The 13,409-nt window shown below is 47.0% G+C and overlaps 1 protein-coding gene across 2 annotated transcripts in view; it reads left to right on the top strand.

The window, feature by feature from the left end:
* TNFRSF13B (TNF receptor superfamily member 13B) overlaps positions 1 to 11,693 on the top strand; it is a 45,487-nt gene extending 33,794 nt beyond the window's left edge. For both annotated transcript variants that reach the window (XM_016137596.2, XM_016137595.2), the window contains 2 exons: positions 10,602 to 10,787; positions 11,382 to 11,693. In XM_016137596.2, the coding sequence (XP_015993082.2) occupies positions 10,602 to 10,787; positions 11,382 to 11,632 (437 nt within the window). In that variant the 3' untranslated portion in view covers positions 11,633 to 11,693. The remainder of the gene's footprint in view (positions 1 to 10,601; positions 10,788 to 11,381) is intronic.
* Positions 11,694 to 13,409: the final 1,716 nt, after the last annotated feature.

The raw sequence follows: 13,409 nt of genomic DNA, 5'->3' as shown, positions 1-13,409 counted from the left end.
ATTGTTTTTCGTGTGTGTTTGTGTATAACCCTTAATTTATTGTTGTAATTACATGTGATATGCCTACTTCTGCCTTCTAACATTTGTATTAGCTTTATAGTTGGTTGATCCACTGCTTTAACTGTTTGTCTTTGTCAGTGAGAATTTTTTTCTTTTCAATGTTTTCTTATTATTGATCTTTTGTTTTCTTCCTAAAGAAGTTCTTTTAACATTTCTCACAATACCGGTTTAATGGTAATGAACTCTTCTAGCTTTTTTTTTTTTCTTCTGGGAAACTATTTGTCTTTCCTTTGATTCTAAATGATAACCTTATTGGGCAGAGTAATCTTGGTTGTATGTCTTTGCATTTTACTGCTTTGAATATTTCATGTCAATTTCTTCAGACCTGCAAGGTTTCTGTTGAAAACTTATATAGCTTTATAAAACTTATCAGCTTATATATAGCCTTATGGGAGGTCCCTCGTACATTACTAACTCTTTTTCTCTTGCCACTTTTAAGATTCTCTCTTTGTTTTTACTCTTTGGCATTTTAATTATGATGTGTCTTAGTGTGGGCCTCTTTTGATTCCTTTTGTTTGGAACTCCCTGCACTTTATCGACTTGTATATATCTGTTTCCTTCGTCAGATTAAGAAAGTATTCAGTCATTATTTCTTCAAATGGTGTCTCAATCCTTTGATCTTTATCTTTCTTTCTTCTCCTTCTGGTAACTCTGTGATGCGAATGTTGGTATGCTTGATGTTTCCCAGAGGTCCTATCCTCTATCCTCATTTTTCTCCCCTTCTTTAATCTGCCCACACACATACACTTCCACCTCTGACCTACGAATGTTGCTGTCTCCCCTTAAGAACTGGATCTCTGAAGGTGGGGTGTCTTCTTCCATGTGCTCAGGGCATGCACCCAGGGCATGGCACATCTGGGGCCTGGCATCCCAGGAGCACTCAGGGGGCCCAGTGCACCCAGGGCCTGGTGCACCCAGGGTATGATCTGTGGCTCCACCTGGGACACAAACCCAGGACCTTCTGCATGTAAAGCAGACATCCTAACCACTACACTATGGAGCCACTCCCTCTATCCTCATTTTTTAAATTCTTTTTTTTTTTTTTTTTTTTTTTTGCTATTCCAATTGGGCATTTTCTGTTACCTCATCTTTCAGATTGTTGGTTTGTTCTTTTGCTTTATCTGATCTGTTGTTTATTCCTTCTACTGTCTTCTTCATTTCATTACTGTGTTTTTCAGCTCTGACCAGCTCTTTTTATGTTTTCTCTTTGGTGATGTTCTCACTGAGTTCATCTATTCTTCCTCTAATTTACTGAGCATCTTTATAAGCAGTATTTTGAACTCTGAATCTTGTAGATTGCTTGCCTTAATTTCATTTAGTTCTTTTTCTGGAGTTTTCTCCTGTTCTTTCACTTGGGACATGTTTTTTGTCTCCTCATTTTGGCTACCTCCCTGTGTTTGTTTCTATGTATTTGGTAGATCTGCTATGTCTCCTGGTCTTGACAGAGTGGCCTTATGTAGTAGATGTCCTATAAGGATCAACTCACAGTCTCCCTTGTCACCTGAGCCAGGTGCTCCAAGGGTGCCCCCTGTATGGATTGTGTGTGCCCTCCTGTTGTAACCAAGTCTCAATTTCTATTGGCACATCAAGAGATTGGATTGAGCTGGCTGTGAGGGCTCACTGTGGTTATAGCAGACAAGCTGTTGTACAGGGGTGACCCCACAGAACAGGAGTTGCTTAGCAGGGCTCTGGTGCCAGCTGAGTTCACCCTTCAGGTGTGTCATTTGTGGAGCTCGTTAAGTGGGGCTCTGATGTGGTCTGAAGCCCACCACTGGGTGTGTTGTTTCTGGGGCCTCTTGGACGGGACTCTGGTGCAGGCCAAGTTCAGCTGCCTTTTTATGCCAGATTTGGAGCTGTCTGGTGGGGGCTACATTGTAATCTTCAGTTGGTTGCTGCTTATGCTAGGTTAGAAGCACTTGGGAGAGGCTACACAGCAAACTGAGGCCGGCTGCCACTAGTCCTTGGCTTGGGACCCTTTGGTGGGCACCACAATGTGAGCTGAGGTCAGCTTCCACTTGTACTGAATTGTGGCACCTAGTTGAAGCTACGTCTCAGGCCAAGACTGGCTGCAGCTTATGCCAGGCTTGGGGCCACCTGATAGGAGTTACTTGTAAATTGAGACTGGACACTGCTTGTGCTAGGCTTGGAACTGCTTAGAAAGTGGTACAGAGTATACTAAAGCTAGTTGCTGCTTGTTTGGGGTTTGTGGAGGGTCTTTGAAAGGTTTTAGTAAAGTTTGCAATGTGAGTTGAGGCAAGCTGTTTGTGTGGAAAAGCTTCCGGACGAGGCTTAGGTTGGGTGCATAAGTTGGATGGAACATGTTCTCAGGGAATCACCAGGGTGCTGTGAAAGGTGTTAGCCAGGTTAATGGAGAGTACAGATTTGGTGCCTGCCTGAGCCTGCTGACTGGTTGGGGAAAGCACTTCCATCCCCATAGATAGTTGTCCTGACTCCTGCCCCACAAGCTCTCACCCTGAAGGCAGTCAATTCAGTTTCTCCCTGTATGTCCCTGGTGCTTTTTGAGCTGCTGCACATGCGCTTGAGTCCAGAGCAAGTTTGTGAGCAAGAAATTCTGTATGAAGATCCCTCAAGAGGAGTAGCTGGGACTTCATCAGCCCTCTGTCTCACTCAGATGAAATTCCGCTGGTTTTCACAGCCAGATGTTATAAGGACTCCTAATACTAGCACTGATGCCCCGGACTAAGGAGCCTGATCAGGGGCTGGGACTCCTCACTCCTTTGGGGGGACGTCTACAGCTAAGATATCCCTCCTAATTCTAAATTGTCATGCCATGGTTGTGAGACCTGCACATTCCACGTCTCTGTTTCTCCTACCAGTCTTGCTGTGGCTTCTTCTTTATAGCCTTAGTTGTAGGACTTCTGTTCAGCTAGTCCTTGGGTGGTTTTCAATAATAATTGTTCTATAATTTACTTAATTTTGATGTGATCATGGGAGGGGGTAAGGAAAACATTTACCTCCTCCTCAATCTTAACTAGAAGTTATTGAAAGCCTTATAATGAGACTGACTGAGTTCTTAAAACACAAGGCAGCAAGTAACTAGCAGAGCTAACCTTGTGAACAATATCTCTAATTCCATTCAGAGGCAATGGAGAAGTCCTAGGAATGAGATGGAAAAAGTATTATACAAAAGCTGATGGTAGAGATTGGCTACTTTGGACATGGTGAGAAGTGTCCTTTGAAAAGGGCATCTACTAAGTGCCAAGCTTAAGAGGTTCTAGTTATCCCCCTAGAAAACATCTCTTGGCTCACCAACCCTACTCTGTGGTGTCAGAAAGGATGAGAGGAGGATACCATATAGCTCCATAAACATTTGGTTTTTACAGTGCTCTTAGTTGGTCAGTGGAGAGCCAATAGGCTTGAAGCTCCCAGGGTGCTAACCTGGTTTATTTCTTTTACTGTGACTTTTCTCATGATACCATCATTTTCATGAGGCCAGATCCTAATGACAAGATTCCAGAGGGCAGGCCTTATATGCTCTGATAATTGAGGTTGCTCAGCTCCAAGTTCTACTTAGTTAGACTGTTGTCTCTTACTCTTTTGCTCTCTTGTTAGTGAGTTGTTGCCATTTAACAAACAGCACCAAAACTCAGTGGCTTATTCCTCATTAGTCTGGGGTTTGGCTGGAGTCAGCTATGTTCAACTGGCTCAGCTAAAGGTGGCTCTGTTGCATGTGTCTCTCATTCTCTTGGAACCAGCAGGCTAGCAAGGCATACCCTTCTAATGATAATGACAGAAGTATAAGAAGTAGAAAATACAATGCCTCTTGATGCCTAGGCAGGGAACTTGTGTTACTTAATTGCTTCTGTATTCTATAACTCGAATTGCAAAACCAACCAGATTCAAGGAGGGGCAAACAGATGCCACCTCTTGGTGGGAAGATAGGCAAAGCATTTGTAGCCATGGCAAGTTTGTGGAGTTTTAATATAGCACAACATCTCTCATGAGAGGAACAATTGCAGGTTTACTTGCAGAAGGCATGGATACAGAGTGGGTGATAAACCGAACCACAAGATGTGAGGGGTGCACACCTGCTCCTCCAGTGTCTGGTGACCTGTACATCTGCCTTGTGATCTGTGATATATTTGATTCTTCCAGCCAAACCGGAATCTTTCCCTCCTCTAATGTAATAGATTTCCCTTTAGATCAATCCTACCCACTTTACAGATTGAGAAACTGAGTCTCGATATTTGGAGTGACTTGCTGAAAGTTGCACAGTGAATGCATAGCTTAGCTGGGATTCAGACTCAGACTATGGATTCCAAAGTTTCTCCACTCTGCAAGAGCAAAAATCCCAGAGCTGTATCTATGGGATTATCATGCCTCAAGTGTCACTTGCTGCCTGTAGGACACACTTAACCATTCCTATTTGTGACCACCAGCCAAGCTCCATCTTTGGAGGGAACTGGGTTGAAGCTGAGAGCCTCATCTTGGCTCCAGGGATGGATCCCCTAGGATGAGTGGATGGGGGTGTGTAAAGGTATTTTGAGGAGCTTGCCAGGTCAACATGACCATGCCTGACCCTGCATTAGCTGTTCCATTTATACCATAGCATGGTTAGGGAATACCACAGGCCCTTTCAGGGCTTTAGTGGTTCAACATCTTGCTATGCCCAGTCTCTGTGCCCTGTCTCTCCAGAGGTCTGGGGTTTAAGTCAGTTCTGCTCTCTTCTTTGACACCCAGGTATGCTAGCAGGACAGGAGCTGGGCTTGGTGTAGATCGTAAACAGGAAGTATGGGGCCACATGCCCAGGGGAGGGACCAGGTGCGGACTTGTTTGAGAGCAGGGACTAGAGGATAACATGTGACCACACTGCATCCACTTACATATAGTGGTGCAACTTGTTTATCCCTTGTCCCCCTTGTGGGCTTCCCAAATCCTGCTGTCCCCTCACTTACTTCCCACCCCCTCTAGGCCCCAGCTCAATCTGACTTCAGGTCTCTCATGCATCCCTCTCAGACTGTCCTTTCTTTATTTGATGCATAATTGTTGAGGGCTTGCTGTGCATGGGGGAAGCAGCATGAGCAAGGCAGATCCTGTCTCTGACCGCACGGAAATCACAGTCTGATGGAAGGGACAAGACTCATGAAGCGATAAATTAATCTCAGTGCACGATGGGACCATAACCCAGCGTGGGGTATGATGAAGGGGAAGGAGGTCTTACCTGAGGAGGGACCTTTAAAGCAGACTGGGGTGGTGATATAGGATTTAGAGCCATACTCAGGTTCCATCCCTCACCAACTGTGTGATCTTGAGCAAATTACTTAACGTCTCTGAGTCTTGGTTCTATGAGACAGATCATATGACTTCACAGACTTGTTATAAAGATTATAAGAGATGAGTCAGTCAGGATCAGTGAGAGTCCATATAGTAACTGCTCATTTAATTAAAAAGAAAACATGTTTAAGAGACAAGGTAGAGAAAGGGTATTCCAGGCAGAAGGAACAGTATGTGCAAAAACAAAACAAAACAAAAACAAAACAACAACTCTGTCATGGAGGAGGAGGAAGGAGCTTTGTGCTAGAGACTGGGGACTTGAAGAGAAGAAGACTAAACCCCTGCATCAGGGAGTACCAGACTGGGAGAGTGTGGTGGTCACTCTGCAGAGGCAGAAGGGACCCCTACCCAAATTTTTGGATGTCAAGACTGATGATACCGCCCACTGGCCAAGAGGATATGGAAAGGTTTGTGACTCACATAATGAGACTTTCAGGTAGGTGCAGGGCAGCCTCCCAAGCTTGTCTGAAAATGGCTTAAGAGAGCGGGAAGGAACCCACTCTGGGGTTTCGTTGTGGTTGGGGATTCGGTGGGTGAGTATCCCCATAAGTGGGAATGACTTACATGGTTTGAATCTCTTTTAAGCACCAAAGGAGGGAACACCCAGGATTTCCTGCCAGCTTTCCCAGGTGTGGGGCAAAGGGGGAAGCCTCAAACATGAAAATATGGAGTCTGACTGTTTACTCCAGGGAGACAGACAAGTAGATGATTCCAGGCCTACTAGATGAGCTCCCTGCCAGGGGTCAGGGGCATGGTAGAGGGACCCTTTGCCTCTCCCTAAGGAGATTGCATAGGGAGTGGCTGCTGGCTGCATCCCAGAGCAGGAGGAATGCCATGGACAGGGCAGGGCCTGTCGATACCCTTGTGGACAAGTTGCCGAGGACTGAGATGAGAATGGCTAGCTTACAAGGATGGTTGGAGAGGGCCCTGGGAGGGATAGGATGTCAGATGTCAGAGGGCCCTGTCTATCAGACTGGGGAGACTGACACATTTCTGGAGGCAGGGGGCAACCATGGGACAAAAAGCCTACACTAGAGATCTCCATTGCCCCCAGGGGATGTATAGTGGCCATGGCAGCAGGGACCCTATGAGAGGCTATTTCTGGCAATAACGGAGGCCACAGATGACAAGGACCCAAGATAGGGGTAGAGGGGTGGTGCATTGGCCTGGGATTGGTGGGGTGGAAAGGCCCTCATGTTGAGTCAGTTGTGGAGGGAACAAGCACGGCAAGGTCACCCAGGCCCCATGACACATTGGCCTTGAGAGCCCATGAATGCTTTCTTGGAGTAATGTTCTAAACTGCATCAAACACAGCACGTGGTTACAAAGAAACCAATGATGTTGAGATACTGTCAAAATATTAAAGCATATTAAATATTAAATAAATATCACCAAAATATTGCACAAATTGCACCGATGTCAGAATGAATCTACATTCTTCTCTGTCAAATAACAAGATGGAATGGTGGGCTAGGTGAAGACAGTGATTTCAATGAGCACCGATATTTCGGGCTTTCTGAAATGCAGTAGGATATGGAAATACGTGTGATTCTGCTCTTGATAAAGCCATAGTCACTGCTCAAAGGCAAAATTTCAGTTGGTCACCATTGAAAACAAAGATTAACTTTTCTTATCCAAGTCCACGGAGCCCCCATACTCTATCCATGGGTCCCCTAGGGTTCCAAGTTACAAGTTTTGGGTGGTGTTATCAGCAGGGCCCTCAACAGACTGCTTGCACCTGGACTCCAGCTTCACCTCCATGAGTGACGTGGGAAGTTTCTGGCCACTCGTGCTTGACTGTCCCACAGGGCTCTCATGGGGCCTAAATTACTATAAGTTTTGAGTATATAGAACCACACCTGACATTTATGGGACAGCAGCTTCTGTGGGTGGGAAGAGCAGAATTTGGGTCCTTTCTTTAGATAGGCTGTGTTAGCTTCTGAAGCTGTTGTAATTTGCCACAAACTGGGGAGCTTAAGATAACACAACCATATTGTCTCATTGTTTTGGAGGCTAGAAGACTGCTCTCAGGCGTCAGCAGGGCCGTACTCCCTCCAAGCTCCAGAGGAGGATCCTTCCTTACCTCTTCCAGCTCCTGGGGCCTCCGGGGGTTTTTTGGCCTATGGTTGCATCACTCTGTGTTCACAAGCCTTCTCCTGTGTGCCTGTGTTGGTCTTCTCTCCTTCTCTTCTCTTCTAAGGACACTTGTCATTGAATTTAGGACCTACTCTAATCCAGGATGATCTCATCTCCAGACTCTCAATTACACTTGCAAAATCAATCTCTCTCTCTCTCTCTCTCTCTCTCTCTCTCTCTCTCTCTGTCTCTCTCTCTCTCTGTCTCTTTCTCTCTCTCTCTCCAAATAAGGTTGTATTTGCACATTATAAGGGTGCATGTCTTTAGGGCTGTGGTGTTACTGACTCCTTCTAGATGATAAGGCAGAGGGAACCCAACAGCTCTCAACTGTTGGGTTCTCTCATAGGAGGGTGATGGCAACCATGGGAGCAGCTGGGACCACCACATGGGTGGGAGCTCTGGGAAATATCTCACTTGAAGAACTTGGATTTCATTAGCCTAGAAGATGGCAGTTGTGGCCACAAGTATGGGAAAGTTTACAGGAGGTGTGAGGAGAGAAAGGACTGAGGTGGAAACCCTATGTGGGAGAATCTGCATTCAAGGGGTCAGTAGAGGGTCCACAGAGATGCTAGAAAGGAGCAGAGCTTGAAGAGCTGTGTATTCATGAAGGCAAACAAGGAGGAAAGTTCTAGAAGGAGTCAGTAACACCACAGAAAAGGGTGCAAGTGTCCATCAGCTTTGGCCACAAGGAGGTCAGGGGACCCTATGACAGGCCACTTTCAGGCATCTACAGGTGGAGGCAGCCCTTGACTAAAGAAAATGGGCAGGGCGGCAGGCTCTCCTACCCCTACAGGCAGGGAACCTTTCTCTCCCTTTCCTCATTTAGCTTCATCATCTATCAGTCCCCTAACCTACATGGATCCATTTTAACCAATTTCCACCAGATAGGAATGTGCAGTATGGGGCCCTTCAGGTCCCACTTGTTCCCCAACTGGTTCAGGGTGCATGGCCTGGGCCCAGAGCCCTATGGGAAGATTGCAAGTGGTGGGACCTGAAGCCAGAGGAGGGGGGATGTTGAGGAGCCAGGGGTTGCCAGTGTCCAGTGGGACAGGAGAGCACCGAGATACGGGGAACCCGCACCAGGAAGAGAAAGGCACAGGCTATCAGAGCTGGAGGACTGGCTCGCCAGGCAGGAAGCACAACAGATGTTTGAGGAAAAGAAACACCACCAAGGTTAATCAGTTTGCAGGTTATCTGTGCAGGATGGGAAACAGCTGTTTTGTTGTTGTTTGTTGTTGTTATTTGCCAGGGTTGCAGTCATAAAAGTCAGGTATCAGTGTTGCAGATTTGAGATAATGTTGCTTTTGTCCCAGGAATTGCTCAAGGTTTCCTTCCATTTGGGAACTGTTGCTGAACTGGGAACCCCTTATTGTTGGCTTTTTGTTTGTTTATCTCAGTGTATGGAGTGTTATCTCTCTTGCATGCTCTCCTACACTTAGCCCCCCTACCCTGACTTCAGTGTGTGTTGTCACAGTGGAGGAAGCCTCATGCCCCTCTTTGTTCCCAGGCCTGAAGCAGAGGTCCCTGCACCCAGGCCCTCAGAGACAACCGCTTGATAGGACATTGGGGGAAGAAACCAGAGAGAAGAGGGTAGACAAGTGTAGGTGAAGAAAAGGAGGCAGTTTTGTCATCTGTAAAATGGAGTGTTTTCCAGCTCCAGTGGAAAACTGGCAGTTCTTCAAAAACGTAGAGTTTAATATATGACTCAGTAATTCTACTCCTAGGTATATATACCCAAGGAAGTTGAAAACCTACATCCACACAAAATTTTGTACACAGATTTCCATAGCAATATTATTCATAATAACAAAAAGTAGAAACAACCCAAATGTCTATTGATAGATGAATGGCTAAACAAAATGTGGTATGACTGCAATGAAGTATTATCCAACCATCAAAAAGGAATGAAGTCCTGACACCCAATATGTGGAAGAGCCTAGAAAACATGCTGAGTAAAAGAAGCCAGCTGCATTAGGTCGCCTGTAGTCTGATTCCATTCATAGGAAATGTCCAGAACAGGCAAATCCACAGGGACAGAGAGTAGAGTAGTTATTGCCAAGGCCTGGGGAGAGGAATGGGGAGTGACTCCTAGTGGGTACCTGAGCGATAGAATTGGCCTCCAATCAGATAGTAGTGATGGCTGCACAACCTCATGAATGTATTAAAAGCCACTGAGTTGCACATTTTTAAATGATAAATTTATGGCATATGAATTATATCTCAGTTTTTTAATGAGGATAATTAATCATTCTTCCCAGAAGTAGGACTGAAGGAGACGCTATAGGAAGTGCCTGCACACAGTGAGGCCTCAGTAGGTCATCCACATCATGAGTATATTACATACACATTATATTAGCTCAGGCTCATCTGTCCTTCCATGTCAGGGATTAATGGGTACCCCAATTCCAGGGCCCAGGAAAAGCTTGGAATGGGGAGAAATGTCAAAGGGAGGGCCTTGACCATTGGCTGAGTCCTCTTCTAGCATCTAAAGCAGAGGCTCAAGGCCCTGAGAAGTAAAGTAACTGAAGGCCCATTTCCCAGGACCCTCCTGGTTTATACCTGCTGTCCCAGACTCATTAGCAAGCACACCTGGCTCACTCTCAAAGTGTGTGCTATCCCAGGAAGGCTTTTCCTTAGAGGAAGGCCCAGGTCAGGATAGACAGAGACATCCTCCCTGGACTATTATTCATTCATTTGTCCAAATATTTGTCCATCCACCTTAGGCACTGTCCCATTCTACATCTCCATAGCTAGTGGAGAAAGCAAAAAGAGCCATCTTGAGATGTTTCCCGCTCTGAGGTCCTGGAAGAAGTTGCTACCAGCATAGGGTAGAGGGGCCTGATTTTCTCCAGGGTCCAGAGAGCATGTCAGTCAGGCTTCAGGGTGAGGAAGGGAACCAACTTCTCTAAGAGCCAGACAGCCTCACAACAGGAGGGAGCTTGGGGCAAGGCCCTCCAAGAGGGTGTGGGAATGGCCATGTGGCTTCTTAGGGCCTAACAGAGGGAAAAGAATGATTGTAGGGTAGGGGCTCCTGGCCTAGGAGTGGGGGACTTTGGAGAAGGGTTCTGATAGTTCCCTCTTAAACTCAGAGCCTCACAACTGTCTTGCAGCACCCCCAGGGCTGAAGCTGAGCGCTGATCAGGTGGCCCTGGTCTACAGCACACTGGGGCTCTGCCTTGGTGCCATCATTTGCTGCTTTCTCCTGGCCATGGCCTGCTTTCTCAAGAGGAGAGGAGACCAGTTCTCCTGCCAGCCTTCCCAGGGGTCATGTCAGACCCAGGCCAAGTCCTTCAATGGTGAGCATGAAATAGGGATCCTTGCCTTTCCACTGCTTGTGGGACAAAGCCACCAACCATCCCTCTGTCCTGCTATTGCTGCTGCTTCTAAATGGAGCATTTGGCCAGATCTTCCTGGGGAAGTTTGAGGCAAATCCCTGCAGTTTGTTGTTGTTGTTGTTGTTGTTGTTGTTGTTGTTGTTGTTTTACCTGTGTTGGTGAAATCAGGTTCAAACATAAGGCGAGAAGAGATGGGGGCACTGAGGAAGAGTGGGTGTAGGATGATGGCCATCAGGTTGGCAGGAACCTGGAGGGTTTCTCAGGATGCAGAGCTAAACCCTGGAGGAGGTGATCTTCCTGGGGGTTTAGGGGCACAGGTAGAATGTCAGCCAGGGTGTGAAAGCCTGCTCCTGCACAGGCTTCCCTAAGCAGAAGGAGAGCTGCCCCTGGCAGCCAGCTGGGTGGAAGAGGGCAAGCCGGGTGCAAGACAGTCTAAGGTCTGAGAGAAGTACTGCAACCTCACGACAACCCACCACCGTGCGGGTTGTGTCTGGGTGCAGGGCGGAGGAGGAGGGGTCGGGACCAAGGTCAATCCCCTCTCCCCTTCCCTCACAGATCACTGGATGGAAGCTGGAAGCACGGGGGGCGGGCAGCTGGAGCCAGTGGAGACCTGCAGCTTCTGCTTCCCGGAGCGCAGGGCGCCAACCCAGGAGAGCGCAGGCGCACCCCGGACCCCAGGCCCCACGCGCGCAGGGAGGTGCGGGCGCTCGGGCCCGAATATGGCCGCGCAGACCAGCGTGGGCCATCCGGTGGGCAGCCTCCAGGTCACGTGCACGTCCACCCAGGATGGAGGCCCGGCTACATGAACAGGGGGTTGGGGTGAGTGGTGAGAGAGGAAGACAGAGAAAGACATAGGAAAAGGGAGAAACAGAGGGAGTGGGAAAGGCGAGGGAGAGGGAGAGAGGGAGGGAGGGAGAGTGAGAGAGATTGGCGGGGGGAGTAATGGGGGAAAGCAAGAGAAAGAGGGAGAGAAGAGCTGGGGGAAGAGAGAGGTAGCTGACTAGGAGGCTGCTACCTATCCCAGGTCTCCACTCTAGGTCGCCATCACCTAAACACATCTGCAATAAAGTCATCAGAGCTTGCTGGACTTAGCCTCCAAGAGCCCTTCTGTAGAAATAAAACCTTTTGGGCTGCCTGCCCTTTCTGTCACTGTTTTTGGTCGTGCCTTCCCTTGTGATGATTCTGCACTCAACTCTCACTCTGCCTCCCTTGGCTCAAGTTTCCACCATAACACAGCCACAGCCCCCTGGTTTCCCAGCACCTGTGTGCTGACTGTCCTCCAGGCTTGAGAGAGCCTGTTGACCTGTGGTGTTGCAAACAGTGGGTACACACTGGGACTCTGCTAAGAGAGAAAGCTAAAGAATGGCCCGCAGAGAGTGTATGCCTGTGGCCAGCACCAGGAAAACTAGGGCTGGAATTTCTTACATTTCTTTTATAAAACAATTCTTCACTGTGCTTCCTTAGGGTGGGCATGAAGCACTGTGTGCGTGCGTGCGTGTGTGTGTGTGTATGCGTGTGTGCATGCTCATGTATGTGCAAGCACATATGTACATGAATGTGTTGAGGTTTTGTGCATGAATGTGTACGTAGATGTGTGTTTAGCAGGGTGTGGTGTAGGCTGAGCCCAAGAGTTCTCATTTGCACCCACCTTTGGCCATATCTAGCCACCAACATGCACTATTAGTTGCTCAATATTTTTCTTTCCCTTAACTCACCTTTTTTTTCTAGACCTACTTTAATCTCATGCTAAATTTTATGGACTCTGATAACACTAAGCAATTCACAATTTTAGATGTTACCTATATCTTATATTTTTATTAGATTGTAGTAGCATTTAAACTTTAAAATGCATAACTATTCTTAGGAACATTTTCACAGTAAGGTAAATATGTAATTATATAAATTAAAATTATTCATCCTGTGCCACCCGAAATTACCTTGCACACCTACATGAACCAAAGGTTCACATAACATACTATGGGAGGTGTAGACAGGAAACCTGATTCTCTGTTCACCCTCCATGGTGATGGCTGTATTCACTTCCTAGGGATGCTGTAACAAAGTACCACATACTGGGTACTTTAAACAACAGAATCTTATTGTCTCACAATTCTGGAGGTGAGACATCTGGAATCAAGGTGTTGGCAGGAATGGTTCCCTCTGAGGACTGTGAGGGAAGGACCCGTTCCAGGCCTCCATCCTTGGTCTGTATCTTCTCCCAGTATGTCTGTGTCCAAATTGTTTCTTTTTATAAGGATACCAGTCATTTTGGATTATGCCTACCCTAATGACCTCATTTTAACTTGATCACCTCTGTAAAGATTGTCTCCAAATAAGGTCACATTCTGAGGTGCCGAGAGTTAAAATTTCAACATGTGAACTTTAGGGGACACAGTTCAGCCTATATAACACAGGCCCTCCCTGAATCCACCTCTGCTCTATCTCTGTCTATAGGCAAGTTGAATTCGAAAGAGTGCCTGCCTGAGCAAGACATGTCTATCATGGTGTACAGTCAACCTAACAGGCAAATGGGGGATATGTTGGCTGCAATGTTTCCCAGCATCATGTCTAGTGCGAGAAGCC

Source organism: Rousettus aegyptiacus, unplaced genomic scaffold, assembly GCF_014176215.1.
Source record: "Rousettus aegyptiacus isolate mRouAeg1 unplaced genomic scaffold, mRouAeg1.p scaffold_m13_p_6, whole genome shotgun sequence".
Lineage (NCBI taxonomy): Eukaryota > Metazoa > Chordata > Mammalia > Chiroptera > Pteropodidae > Rousettus > Rousettus aegyptiacus.
The sequence above is the reverse complement of the archived record's forward strand: the minus strand, read 5'-3'. Positions and strand labels throughout refer to the sequence as shown.